Raw genomic sequence first — 14,369 nt, 5'->3', positions numbered from 1 at the left:
GGTTAAATTGCTGCCATGTATACATGCAATTAAGTAAATTGGGTTTGGATGGTTCCTAGGAAGCGTATAAGTAAAGGAAGTGCACTAGGGTGACGTGTCGGACGAGATAACCGATGATCGGCACGTAGTATTAGCTATTTGCATACCCGAATTAATAGCGATATAGTGTCTCGCTATTGTGAGGTGAGTAGGGGGTGTCCATTTTCAAAATTCCCATAACTATGTAAATATATATATAAATATGTGTTGATTTATTTTAATGAAAAATTGTGGAAAGCATGAGTTGGTAGAAATGTTAGGACATTATGGATGTTATGAATTTGAAAATGACTTTGAATATATATATAAATATATATATATACATGTAAAGGTTCTTGAAATTGGGAAACAAGTTTTTAATATGAATTATGTCAAGTATGTGTCTTATAATTTGTGTGATGTACATTCATGATTGAAACACATATCCACCATGCTAAATGATTTTTCAACCGCATGCAAAGAGTTATATTTTAAAGTCTTATAAGGAATCTCATCATGTTACTATGTGAATATTTTGCGCAATGATTTTGAAATAAACTTTTGAGAACCCAACTACATTTTAAAATAGTTTTATCAAATCGGGGGATTCGAGAGTAGGTCGATTCTCACTTCAGTTAAGTGTGACCCTCATGCACAAGTGAGCTCTATCTAGAGAACCTTTGGATCGCCGATGAGCTGTTAAACATGGCTGGGGCCAGGGTCTATGATTTTACATGGCTAGGCCACAAGTTGTGATACTCAATTGCGATCGCCTGATTTCTCCGATGTCGGTCAACATTGTTGAGATTGCCATGGCATGTGGGGATCCGGTGGAGCGAAGCTCCCGGATGATTTTACGTAGAAGCATGTCCATGTGCTCTTTACTTCTACACCTACTCAAGAGTGATATCTCTTTGGGTTTTTTTTTACGTAAGTAATTTTTGCATGGTGAAAAATAATAGTTTTTTCGCTACTTATTTACTTATACAATAAAATTTGATTTAATTCCTCATGTATGAGGTGAATTATGAATTTGCTCACAAGCTTTGTAAAATGTTGGGTTTTACGGGAGCATGCATGATGACATTAAATTACTTTAAACCAGATGTTAAGTGATTTCAATGGTAGGAATCTTTCCATGACTTGGGTTGATATTTGATTTAAATGATTATTTAGCATAAACTTACTTATATTTTCATATAAGGCACAAACCTCCCTTTTCAAGTAAATTGTTTACATATATTTTTATATTTCTAGTATTCAAATCTTCTGCTTTTAGCTTATTTTCCATCTACGCCCTACTCACGGAGTTGATGATGATTGAGTCAGTGAGACTCACCTCCCTTATTTTCTTTTGTAGATAAGTAATCAGTTCTAGTGCATTGTTTAGTACCTCGAGACTGGCTACAACCTAGGTAATGGCATCTCATAGACTTTCACTTCGAGTCACTCCGCTGCCTAGAGGTCGTGTTGTATCAAATAGTCAAGCTTATGATGATTAATAGTTTATTGGAAATGTATTTGCAAAAACTTAGGGTTTGTAATGATTACTACATATTATGCTTGAATTGTATGAAATTATCAAACCTAGTTATTAATAACTAGATGCCACATTGTATATATTGTGCTTATTTGGTTTAAATGAATTATGGTGTTAAAATTGTAAGTTGAGTATAAATTGCTTACAGGTTTAACTAAGGCTTGTTTGAGATTTGGCGGGTTCACTCGCAAGTCTCAGACGCCGGTAGAGATCAAGGGAAGAGGTCGTTACACATTGATTGATGTGCTGCCCATAATCGAGTATAATTATTTGTGTTGTGTTTGAATGGTTGCTAGGAAGTTATGTAGGTGAAGAAGATTTGTCGCGATAGTGTGCCGGATGAGGAAATGGGTGACCGACAAGTAGAATTTGCTAGATACGTATCCGAGTCAATAGTGATGAAGTATCTCGTTATTGTATGGTGAGTAGGGGGTGTCCATTTTAAAATCTCCTTAATTATATATATACGTGTTGGTTTATTTTTTGCCCAAAATTGTGGAAAGTATAAGCTGGTAGAAATGCTAGGGGATTGTGAATGCTTTTATGTTTGAAAGTGTTTTGACTATATATATGTATAAATTATATACGTAAAGGATTTTAAATTAGGAAATAAGACTTTCAACACAATTTATGCCAAAAAGTGCCTTACTATTTGTGTGATGTGCATTCATGAACTAAATCACAAATTCACCATGCTGATTTGATATTAAAACCTCACGTAAAGGTTTATAACGTAAAGCCTTACAAAAAAAGGGGTTTTATTATGTAACTATAATCATACTTTGAAAATGGTTTGGAAATAAGCTTTTGAGAACCCAACTTGAGTTTAAATGGTTTTATCAAACCGAGAGATTCGAGAGTAGGTCGACTGTCACTTCGATTAACTGTAAACCTTGTGCACAAGTGAGCTCTAACTAGAGAACCTTTAGGTAGCCAACGGGCTATTAGACATGGCTAGGGCCATGGTTTGTCATATACATGGCAAGGCCACGGGTTGTTACATGTGGTTAGGACACAAGTGATATTCACTGTTGTGATCGCTTGATTCTCCGATGTTGGCCAGCATCGTCAAGATTGCCATGGCATGTGGGAATCCAGTGGAATGGTGTTCCCAAATTGTTATTATGTGGAAGTGGATCCGTGGGTTGATATTTACGATTTCCTACTCGAGAGTGATATCTTTTTGGGTTTTCGAACATGACTTTTTTCGCATGGTGAGAAATACTAGTTTTTTCGTAGCTCCCCTATTTGATTAAAAGCTTTCAGTGCCTTATATATTGATCATGAACTAATGACATTGTGTTTAATACCTCAGTGACGAGATGATTTATGAGCTTGTGTAAAAGCTTTGACAATATTTGATTTTCACAAGAACATGCATGAATATACTGAATTGATTTTAGTAAAGATGTTAACTGATTTAGATAGTAGAGATCTTTTACTTACACTGGTTGACTATATTCCTTGAAATGATTACTTTACATCACAGCTTTCAGGTTTAAATGTCAAGCACAAATATCCTATTTGATTATAAGTGGTTTATATATATTCATAAGTTTTAATATTCAAAACTTTTGCTCTTAGCTTGTTTCCTATTTATGTCTTACTCACAGAGCCAATGATCACTAAGTTTATGAGACTCACCCCTTTATTTCCCTTTTGCAAATAGTGATCGACTTAGCGTGCAATCATATGTGCTTATGGTCCACTGCGGATAGGTAAAGGCATCTTATAGCACTTTATTCCGAGTCACTCCGTTGCTAGAGGTCGAGTCATTCATAGCTTGAAGTATGTAGTTAGATACTACAGACTTTGATGTAATCTTACAATTATGGTGAATAAAGGATAAGTTGGTTTATTATGATTTATGTACAATTCTTATTAAAAAGAGGTATATGGTTCAAGAAATTTCATGGATTGATGACATAATGTCTAAAGTTTCAAATACGACTTGTTTAGGATTTGGCAGGTTCACTCGCAAGTCTTGGACGCTAGTAACAATCGAGGTAAGAGGTTGTTACAATTCAAGCATGAGTACAACTCTATTTTTGAACAAAGGAACATGCTTCAAATTAAACTAGCACAATTCAAAACTGATTCTGAATTCTTGACTCTTGAATTGGAAAGAAAATGTTTAGAATTACAAAAAGTTGTTGATGAAAATGCTGCACTTAAGTTGATTGAACAAAAAGACTAAAATTTTAATCAAAAGATGAAAAAGAGTTTCAAAGAAAAACAAGACATAGAAGGAAAATTAATGTTGTCTTATGTCATTGTTATGTGTGTTGTAGGAAAAGTCATTTGTCTTATGAATGTTTTCATTCTAATAGAATTTTTCCTAGAACGAAATTGGTTTGGGTTCCAAAAGGATCCCATGTGATTGTTATCCCTCAAGGACCCATCAAAGTATGAGTACCTTTAAAGAAAAACTAAAAATCTGTTGTGTAGGTTAAGCGAGGACTAAAGGATCAATTTTTTGAAGATCAACCAAAGAAAAGGCAACCTTGGTACTTGGGTAGTGGTTACTCGAGACACAAGATCGGTAATGAAAACTTATTTGCTAAGCTTGATAGGAAGAATTGTGGTAGTGTTTCCTTTGGTGATGACTTCAAGGATATTATCTAAGGAATCGAAACCACAGATACCAAACATAAATCAAGCATGTCTTATTTGTTAAAGGTTTAAAACATAATTGGCTAAGCATTAGTCAGCTTTGTGATAGCGGTTTAGAGTATGCTTTGATTCCCATGCATGTCAAGTAATTGATGTTAACATTAACAAAGTAGCAATTATTAGCAAAAGAATTAAAAATATGTATGTCATTTTTCTTGATGAAATTAAGACATGTGATTCATGCTTGATTGCCAATGATGTGTGTAATAATTGGTTGTGGCATAAAAGGTTGGGAAATGCTAGTATGCACACAATTTCAAAACTTTTGAGATAAGACTTAGTCATTGGACTTACAAAGATATCATTTGAAAATGACAAAGTTTGTGGTGAATGTCAATTTTGTAAAGAAGTTAGAAGTTTTTTTAAATCTAAGAAAGTTATATCAACTTTTAGGCCACTTCAACTATTACATGTTGACTTGTTTGGACCAATCATTGTTACTAGTCTAAGAGGCAAGTCATATGGCTTTGTTATTGTTGATGATTACTCTAGATAAAATGGGTATATTTTCTTACTCATAAAGATGATGCATTGTCAATTTTTATTAAGCATTGTAAAAGAGTTCAAAATGAAAAAGGCCTCACCATTGTTAATGTTAAGAGTGATCATGGTGGTGAATTTAAAAGTGATAATTTTGAAATTTTTTGTAATAAAAATGATATTGATAGCAATTTTTCTACTCCTAAAACTCCACAACAAAATGGAGTTGCTGAAAAAAAATATATAACCTTGAAAGAAATGGCAAGGATAATGCTTTGTGAAAATAACTTGCCAAAATACTTTTGGGCTAAAGCAGTGAATACTACAATTTACATTTTGAGCAAAGTTTCCATTAGAGCCATGATTTCTAAAACCCCTATAAGCTTTACAAAGGAAGAAAACCAAATATATCTTATCTAAGGAATTTTGGATGTGAATGTTTTATCTTAAATAATGGAAAACACACCTTGGGAAAGTTTAATGCTAAGAGTGATGAGGTAATTTTCTTAAGCTATGCATTAAATTCTAAACCATATAGAGTGTTTAAGAAAAGAACTATAGTTATAGAATAGTCAATCCATATTGTTTTTTATGAGACTAATGATGCATAAAGAAAGGTAATGCTTGATGATTATGATGATGCAGATGACATTGAGAAGAAAATGGAGAAAATGAGCTTGGACAACAAAAAAAATGATAGAAAAAGCTCGAAAGAGAAAGATGATAATAAACCACCACTAGAAGACTTACAAAGAACTGAAGAACAGCACAATGATCTTCTTAGAAATTGGAGACTCGTACAGAATCATCCTCAAGAACTCACCATTGGTGATCCTTCAGTTGGTGCCAAAACTAGAATATGGTTTAGGGAAGCTTGTGAGTTTCTAGCTTTCATATCACAAGTGGAACCAAAGAGCTTTGAGGAAGCTGAAAAAGAAGAGAGTTGGATTATTGCTCTACAAGAAAAGTTGAGTCAATTTGAAAGGAACAAGGTTTAGACCTTAGTTCCAAGGCCAACCAACCATTCAATTGTCAATACAAAATGGGTGTTTAAGAACAAGATGGATGAGTTGGGAACTATGGTAAAAAATAAGGCAAGGTTAGTTACCCAAGGCTATAATCAAGAAGAAGGTATTGATTATGATGAAACCTTTACTCATGTAGCTAAATTAGAAGCTATTAGACTCTTACTTACTTATGCATGCTTTATGAACTTTAAATTATTTCAAATGGATGTTCAAAGTGTATTTCTTAATGGCTTTATACAAGAAAAGGTATATGTTGAACAGCCCCATGGTTTTGAAGTGTTTGATAATATTGATTATGCATATAAACTGCATAAAGTTCTTTATGGATTGAAACAAGGTCCTAGAGCCTAGTATGAAAGACTTTTAAAATTTTTAATTGAAAAAGAATACCCTAGGGGAAGTGCGGATAATACATTGTTTATTAATAAAAATGAGAATGATTTAATTGTTGTTCAAATATATGTTGATGATATAGTATTCCCTGCTACAAAAGAAAGGTTATGTGAGAAGTTTGCTAAGGAAATGCAAGGAGAATTTGAAATAAGCATGATGGGAGAACTAAAGTTCTTCCTTTGTCCACAAATCAAGCAATGTGAGGATGGAATATTCATCAACCAAGAAAAGTATAGCAAAGAATTGCTGAAAAAGTTTGATGGGATGAATATGAAGTCAATTGGAACCCCCACGAGTCCCTCCACAAAGCTTGACAAAGATGATAAAGGGAAAGATGTGGACCAAAAGCACTATAGAGGTATGATCAGTTCACTTCTTTATTTTACAGCAAGTAAACCTAATATCTTATTTAGTGTATGCCTATGTGCGAGATTCCAATCATGTCCCAAGGAATCACATTTGACTGATGAGAAAAGAATTTTTAGATATCTCTCGGATGCTCAAAGCTTAGGCTTATGGTATACAAAAGGTTCATCTTTTAATCTTTTTGATTACTTTTGATGTTAGTTATATTAGTAGCAAAACTGATCGGAAGAGCATGAATGGCACTTGTCAATTCTTTGAAAACATGCTTATGTCTTGGTCTTGCAAGAAACAAAATTCTGTTGCTTTATCAATTGCTGAAGCTGAGTATATATCACTAGTAATTGTTGTGCACAAATTTCATTGAATAGGCAGCAACTAAATGATTTTGGAATGGCTATACATAAAATTCCCATTTATTATGATAATATGAGTGCCATAAATATCTCCAAAAATCTTGTTCAACACTCTAGAACCAAGCACATTGAAATTAGATATTATTACATTAGAGACCATGTGCTTAAGGGAGATATTGAAATAGATTTAGTAGATACCTTGCATCAATTGGCTAAAATTTTACAAAACCATTGAATGAAGAACAATTTTGTAGAATTAGAAGAGATTTAAAGATGATTGATGCTATGGAGATCTGAATTATGATGAAATGATAATGCTTTTGATGATATATATATTGCCTGATGAGTGTGTCTATTGCTTGGTGTAATTGATTAGTGAATATTCTAGGTTAGCTAAAGGACCTTACATGGAAAATAGGATTCATTCTAATCAGTTAAGAACTTCCTTAATCAATTAAAACAATTCTGTGTTATAGGAGTTAACCTGAGTCAGTGAGGTAATAAGTAGTTAACAACTCCCTTAACTGATTAATGCAAGTCTGGTAGTTAAAAGGCCTCCAAGTCAAAACCATAATAATTGATTAAGGCCTCCTTTAATTGATTAAAGAATAACTATGAAAGAGACATGTTTTCGTGAGGGAATTTTTCGAAATATAAAAAAACTTGGCAAGTGGTACGGGATAGCTCCCACTCAAAACACGGGTAATCGGTTATAACTCCCCTTAAAAGACCCCCCATCTACTTAAAGAGTTAGTTACATTGAAAATCAATATCCAAAAGGCTTTAGATTTTCCTCTCCATATTTTCTCTTAAAACTCGAGAAACCCTAAAAAAAAAATTCTTATGGCAAAAACTTCCTTCACTCACAAGGTAGCAGAAAAGGGGAAATGAAAAAGGAAAATTGATGATTCTTCACTACATTCCTTCAAAAAAAAAAGAAAATGAAAAGACTTTTAACAAAGAAGAAAAAAGGAAGCAAAATGAAATTAATAGAGAAAGGAAAGGGATCGATAGATGGAAGACCCTTTGTAGAGAAAGGTATTGGTTCCTCCACTCGTTTTCAAAATGACTTGCATGCTATTAAATTTGGAAGGATTGAAAATGCCATAATCTGTTATGGGAAATTCTTTGATTGGGAAAGTTTTAATGATTGATTATGAGTAAAAGAAGATCTTGAGGGATATTTTGAACTTCTGAAATTAAGATTTATGAGTACATTTAGAGATAGAGTATATAGTCCAACTCGAATTAAGAAGCTATACTCTAGAATAGCTATTGACAAAACTGAATTGGAAGAAGAAGATTTTGTAAAAGATAGATTAAATGTGTTCTTAGATGGTTAGTGCTCAGGATCTAAGAGAATTCCTTTAGATTGAATTTGAAGGAAAAGAATACAAAATGCTAGAGAAATATGAGTTAAACCATTTGTGGGAAGTTATCACTGGAAAGAGGGAGAAGTTTCCCTTTAGAAGCTATGCTAGTGAGATATCAAATGCCCAGCTAATAATTCTTCATTTTTTCATAACAACTACTAACCAGGGAAGAAGTAGTAGCTTTAGTTATGTGAGCGCACAAGATTTATGGCTAATGGAGGTTGTCTTCTATGAAATCTCACTAAATGTGGGAAGATATATGGTGGAAAGAATCAGAACAACCACACTAGCAGACAAAGCAAATTTGTCGTATGGTAATATCTTTATAGCCTTAGTGAAAAAAAAGAGAATTTAAAGTGGAAGATTTCAGTTTGATCTCATAAAGAACAAGGATCAAGGAATATTCTTGTGCAGTGTACTGCAAATGGGGTACAAGATAAAGAGGAATGAATGTATTAAGATCACAAAAGGTACACCTCTATCCTTTTCAATTGGTAGTCCTCTAACACCCTGCACCAAAGCCAGTCAACCTCCTCTTCAAAGTGACATGGTGTTTAATCTTTTGATGAGAATTGATGGAAAGTTGACTAATCACATTGAGAAGATGGTAAATATTGAAGAAAAACTTCAATAGCTTGAAGCTATGGTAAACCCAACTAAAGAAACCCAAGTTCTCAAAGCCCCTTTCTCTATTGCAAGTCAATCAAGTGAGAGGATTGCTATAGAACAATTTAAAAGTGCTACTTCTGGTCATGACAAGGATATTAAAAATGAAATATTTGAAATCCAGAAGTGACTCAAGCTGGAATTTAGGAATTTGAAAAGACGAATGTTGAACAAGAAGAATAAGAAAAAGAACACACTACAGAAGAGAATGAGAAAAAGAAAGAAAATGAAAAAAAAAAGAACCCGAAGTTGAAAAAGAACATTCAAAAGCTGAAAAGAGTGTTGTGAGCTCCTTTGCAGAATCTAAAATGATTCTCATTTCTGACTTCATAAACAATATCATCAATGAAGCTAAAGTTGACCAAGCACACCAACAGGCAAGGATGCATCAAGAAGCTTAGTCAGCTCCACCAGAAATAGAGCAAACTGTAAAAGAAGCACATCTAAAAAAGGGTAAAGCTATTGACACTGATCCTGTAGCAAAGAAGACTGTTCGTAAAGGCAAGAAAACTATAAACACCAAGACCAAAACCTTCAGAATAAGATAGTTTGCATGACTGGCATTTACTTCCACCTAACAGCCCTCTAAATTTGTAGACCTCGAGTCTATTTCATCAAACTCTCCATCTCGCTCCTCTCTTAAAGCTTTAAATGTTCATTTTAAGCATTGATGAATCCTTACCTTCATCTGATTCAGGTTAGAACCTTTTTAGATGATGCCAAAAAAGGGGAAAAAAATAGGAAGACAAGAAAATAGGAACAATGCTGATATGTTTTTTGTTTATTTTGTGATGAACAATACTGAACAATGCTTGAAATGTTTATATGGGTTATGTGGCTTATGTTGTGATGAGTTTTTATATTTTTTTGTTAAGCTCACATTAAAGGTTGAATATTGAATATATATATATATATATATATATACATGCTCCTGTGTTTGAATGGATTTATTTTGGATAATTTTATTAGAGCATATATTTAGGGGGAGCACATACTCAAGGGGAGTAATCCTCAAACTGCATAAAATATTCTTTTCATTTACAGACATTGCACTCTTAATCTATGGGTGTTTTGTCATCATCAGAAAAGGGAGAGAATGTTGACTTCATATGTTTTTTATGATAACAAAACATTTCTCATTCATTAATGTTTAACTTCACTATTTAAGTGTGAAGGATTTAATTTTATACCCCTAACAAACCTATTAATTAAAAGCAAGTCTATGAGCTTCTTTTGTTTAATAAAAAGTTAATTAGTTAAAAAGGAAAGAGCAAATGATGATCAAAAACAAAACCTTAGTAACTAATTATCAGGGACCTTAATCAGCTAAGGCCTGGCTATGTGATATGTTGAAGCAAAATAAAAATATTCTAATCGGTTAAGAGTCCTGGTTAATCGGTTAGAGCACAAGGTCCTACTATATTGAAGCGTCAAAAACAAGTTTGAAAATATAGTTGATCATTGAAAGGAACCAAAATGGAGAAGTTTAAAATTTGAAGATCTTCTAGTTGATTAAAGTGAGGTTTAAATGGTTAAGGTTGAAGGAAGAAAAGCTTCAATCAATTAAAGGAAGAGCTAACCAATCAAAGGAAGACTGTTGCGAAGAGAAGTGAAAATAAAAAGTTTGTAATCAGTTAGAGCCTGCCATAACCAATTAGAATAAGTCTGTTAAAGAAGAAAAGGTAGAACACAGAGAAATCTTAATCGATTAGAGCCTCCTGTAATCGATTAGAGCAAAGAACATAGTAGTAGGACAGTGCAAGGTAAGGAAGCTGCAATCAATTAAAGTTAGCTGTAACTGGTTAACTGAAGTCTATTTGCCTTTTTAAATTTAAATGCTAGAGGACAAAATAACGGTTAGAAGTGCATTAGAGTTGTTTCTAACGACTAGAAATTATCTCTAATAGAAAAGTTTATCTCCCAAAATATAAAAAAGTAGTTCCAACAGTTAAAGAAAGTAGATTTTGATGAGAAAAAAAAAGCTATTGTGAGCAAAAAGCCAAAATTTTCTTCACCAAAAACATCGATTTTTCATTCCAAATCTAGAAAAAGTGTTTGAGGGTGATTGTAATCTGTCAAACTTTTAAGGGTACTTTGTTGTTCTTTTTTTTTCTTATTCTTGGAAAATTAGAGTATGGGAAGCACTCTAAAGATTATAGTAAGGGATTAGAGCTTGGGTTACAAGCTCACCTTGTAAAAGCTTGCTGAAGCTGTTAATTCCACTAGTTTAGTAAAGTTGGGTTAAAAATCCTTAATTGGGAGATCAAGGTAGTGGATGTAGGTTAAGGGGGACTGAACCATTATAAATACTCTTTCATTGTCCGCTTCTCTTTACCCTACCTTACTTTGTGTCTTGTAATTTTAACAAATTCTAGTCCTTCCTTTCATCTTGTTGATTAAGTGCTCTTAAAGCTCTAAAGAGCCAAGAAAAAAATTTTTAATACTATTCACCCCCTTCCAAGACTCAAACGGGACCAACATAAAAATGTTAGATTATACAAAGATTACATACAAGTTGTGAATGTGAATTTTGATGTTAAGTAGTTGACAAAATAATAGTATATGCCTTAACCTAAGTGAATCTTAGGCTACATGATTATTCCCAAGAATAGAAAGTATAGTAATCCTAAAAAGTGTAGAAAAATACCCAGCATCATATCTTATTTATGGGGATATGATCGATGCAAGGACGTATATGGGTATGACCAACTAGGCCCAAGCAAGCCTCTTACTCATTATTCAGTCATTGTTCATACATATCAACTAAACATATTATCATTAATATCAACATGTAAACTGGTGCACCATCACAATGTTGTGGAATTCTACACCACAACTTGTGGAAATGCTACTGAAATCATAAAATTGGGTGCCATCATAGCGTGGTGGAATTGTGAAAACCTTAATTTTTCATTAAGTGGAACTTGGCAAATTTTGAGTTTTAATGAACTATATTTTGATTGTGATTGTTGGATGAGTTTTCCAACCATTTGATAATTAATTTCTTCATAATTTGATGTCACATTTATGGATGATTTATGGTTGAAAGAATGAATGAGAGAGAAACCAAAGTAAAGTATTTTTGGAAGTTAAGGCACGAAAAGTTGATCACCATAGAGTAAGGGTCGATACCATCTTCTACCCAGGGTTATAAATGCTAGAGTAAGGGTTATTCTACTATTTATTCCCCATAAATTGTACTATTTCTGTTGAGCTTGGACACTGATGACTTGATGATTATCTCCCAAAAACTCACAAGCTACAAAAGGACTTTGCAAACTATTAGCACTAAAAGATTCAAGAGTTTTAGTTAAAGCTACTACTTGAATGGATAATGTTGTCATAGCATCACCATCATGAATTTCAGCTACTTTCTTCAACATGATCACTCTGCAGGCCACTGGTAATTGTTTGCAAACATCTTTTTTAATAAATCATATGGCTTATCTATTGATTTCGCCATTAAAGCTCCTTTCACAGTAGTGTCAATGGTAGTCTGAACATACCCACTCAAACCATTATAAAAAGTTTACAATTGAAGACATTTTGGGAGACATGATGGGGACAGCTCCTAAGCAATTCTTTGTATCTTTCCCAAGCTTCATACAATGATTCCGAATCTTGTTGCATGAATGATGTGATGTCGTTCAACATTTTTGCTGTTTTAACCGAAAGGAAGAATTTGGCAGGAAATTTTTGAGCAAAATTATCCCATGTTGTTAAGGAGCAAATAGGGAGTGCATTTAGCCATGCCTTTGCTTTATCCCTTACGGAAAAAGGAAAAAGCCTTAGCCGAATTGTATCATCTATGACACCATTGTGCTTGAACTGTTAGTGTAAGCCCTGCAAGCCAATTCATTTGTGCTTGTAAAACATAGTATTAATTAGTCATATTTCATGTTAAATACATTATGGATATTTTATGTAATGTATGAGGTATTTCTTTATCCATGAGTTTATTTATAAAGAGTTATGAGAGACTATATAGATAAGGTCCTTAGAACATAATGGCCTTGCAAAGAAATTATAAATGTTATAATTATGAGATTCTTATGCATCAAAGTCTTGTTCCAAATATGTTGCTGGTCATTGTATTGTCAAGAATAAGGCGATTGACAATCTCAAAGGCTAGTACATGCTAAGCCTCCTTACTTTAAAAGTAAGCAATTGATCTCATAGGTTGAAGTATGTGAGATACTTGGGATAAGTATGTGGGCTTGTTATGAACAAGTTCACTGAACATGACCGCTATGAGAGTTCCATTTGGTATTTCACTCAAGTTTCTATGGAAATACTTTCATGTGGCAGTAGTGTAAGTTATCCTTAGACTTATGATACCAAGTTATCTTGTATGTGAATTGTCATGCTTTGATTCCACCTTTACGGGTTTGGAGATGACCAGATGCTTAAACAGGTGCTTTGGGCATGGCATGAAGTATAATAAGATGAATGGGTAGTTTTAGAGAGTTCATCACCTTAAGTCATATGAAGGGTACATATCTCATTTGTTCCTGACTTATATTGATTAAAAGTCTTTGGCCAAGGCAATCTTGATAGGTTAATATAAAAGCTGCGGGACTAATATGGATATGTTAGAAAGTAGACACCGAGCCAGGCCTTCTATCTATCTGAGATATATGATGAAAGGATCGAATTACACTAAGATACTGTACACTGAAAGGTTAGTCAAATCATATTGACTCTCCTAACATTTGGGTGGTCATGATGTATTGTAGATATGAAGGGTACATATCTCATTTGTTCTTAACTTATATTAATTAAAAGTCTTTGGCCAAGGCAATATTGATAGGTTAATATAAAAGCTGCGGGACTAATATGGATATGTTAGAAAGTAGACACTGAGCCAGGCCTTCTATCTATCTGAGATATATGATGAAAGGATCGAATTACACTAAGATACTGTACACTGAAAGGTTAGTCAAATCATATTGACTCTCCTAACATTTGGGTGGTCATGTTGTATTGCTAGATGCTACTCATGATCTATAAATATAAATATGAATTCTTAATTGAATTAATTTATATTTATTACTAACATGTTGAGAACCTATGGGTCACACACATAAGGTAAATTGTCAAAATTAATTTGAGTTCAGTTGGATGTGATCTAATTGATTTTATAGAGGCTTGATCCAATTAAGTATTCGGCTAAATCAAATATGATTTGATGGAGTATTAAATAAAGGCCTAATTAGCCCAAGACATTTTATAATCCTTGTTGGATATAAAGTAGGTCAATTCACTCTATAAAAGAATCCTTTAACTACCTCTTGATTATAGAGAAGAGTTTTATTTTACGTTCTCATGTGTTGAGATAAGATCAACAGCCAAAAAGAGAGAAACACAAGAGAGCTCAAAAAGTTGAGAGTTTGCTAGCAGAAACTTCGACTTAGGGATTCACACACTCTAAGTGAAGAGATTTTGACAAATCAATATGTAGATCACCATTAGAGGTAGG

The 14,369-nt window shown here is 33.4% G+C and overlaps 1 protein-coding gene and 1 non-coding gene across 7 annotated transcripts in view; both read left to right on the top strand.

Moving 5' to 3' along the window:
* Positions 1-5,766, top strand: part of LOC110422676 (uncharacterized) — a 6,145-nt gene extending 379 nt beyond the window's left edge. Inside the window, exons 1-6 of one of the 6 annotated variants that reach the window (XM_089784587.1) lie at positions 111-183; positions 1,379-1,433; positions 1,855-1,979; positions 3,228-3,564; positions 4,007-4,100; positions 5,357-5,766. In XM_089784587.1, coding sequence (XP_089640713.1) covers positions 3,454-3,564; positions 4,007-4,100; positions 5,357-5,709 — 558 coding nt within the window. In that variant the 5' untranslated portion in view covers positions 111-183; positions 1,379-1,433; positions 1,855-1,979; positions 3,228-3,453 and the 3' untranslated portion in view covers positions 5,710-5,766. Of the gene's footprint in view, positions 1-110; positions 184-1,378; positions 1,434-1,669; positions 1,980-2,061; positions 3,565-4,006; positions 4,101-5,356 lie in introns of those variants that run through there. The other 5 variants (XM_089784588.1, XM_089784590.1, XM_089784589.1 and 2 more) reach the window with 5 other exon arrangements.
* Positions 5,767-12,440: 6,674 nt separating this feature from the next.
* Positions 12,441-12,547, top strand: LOC149526787 (small nucleolar RNA R71). The gene has a single exon (XR_016351674.1). It is a non-coding gene; the product is annotated as a small nucleolar RNA R71 (small nucleolar RNA).
* Positions 12,548-14,369: the final 1,822 nt, after the last annotated feature.

Source organism: Theobroma umbraticum, unplaced genomic scaffold, assembly GCF_002168275.2.
Source record: "Theobroma umbraticum cultivar Fairchild unplaced genomic scaffold, ASM216827v3 scaffold_146.0, whole genome shotgun sequence".
In the NCBI taxonomy this organism is placed as follows: Eukaryota; Viridiplantae; Streptophyta; class Magnoliopsida; order Malvales; family Malvaceae; genus Theobroma; species Theobroma umbraticum.
This window is presented reverse-complemented; position numbering and strand designations above follow the sequence as displayed.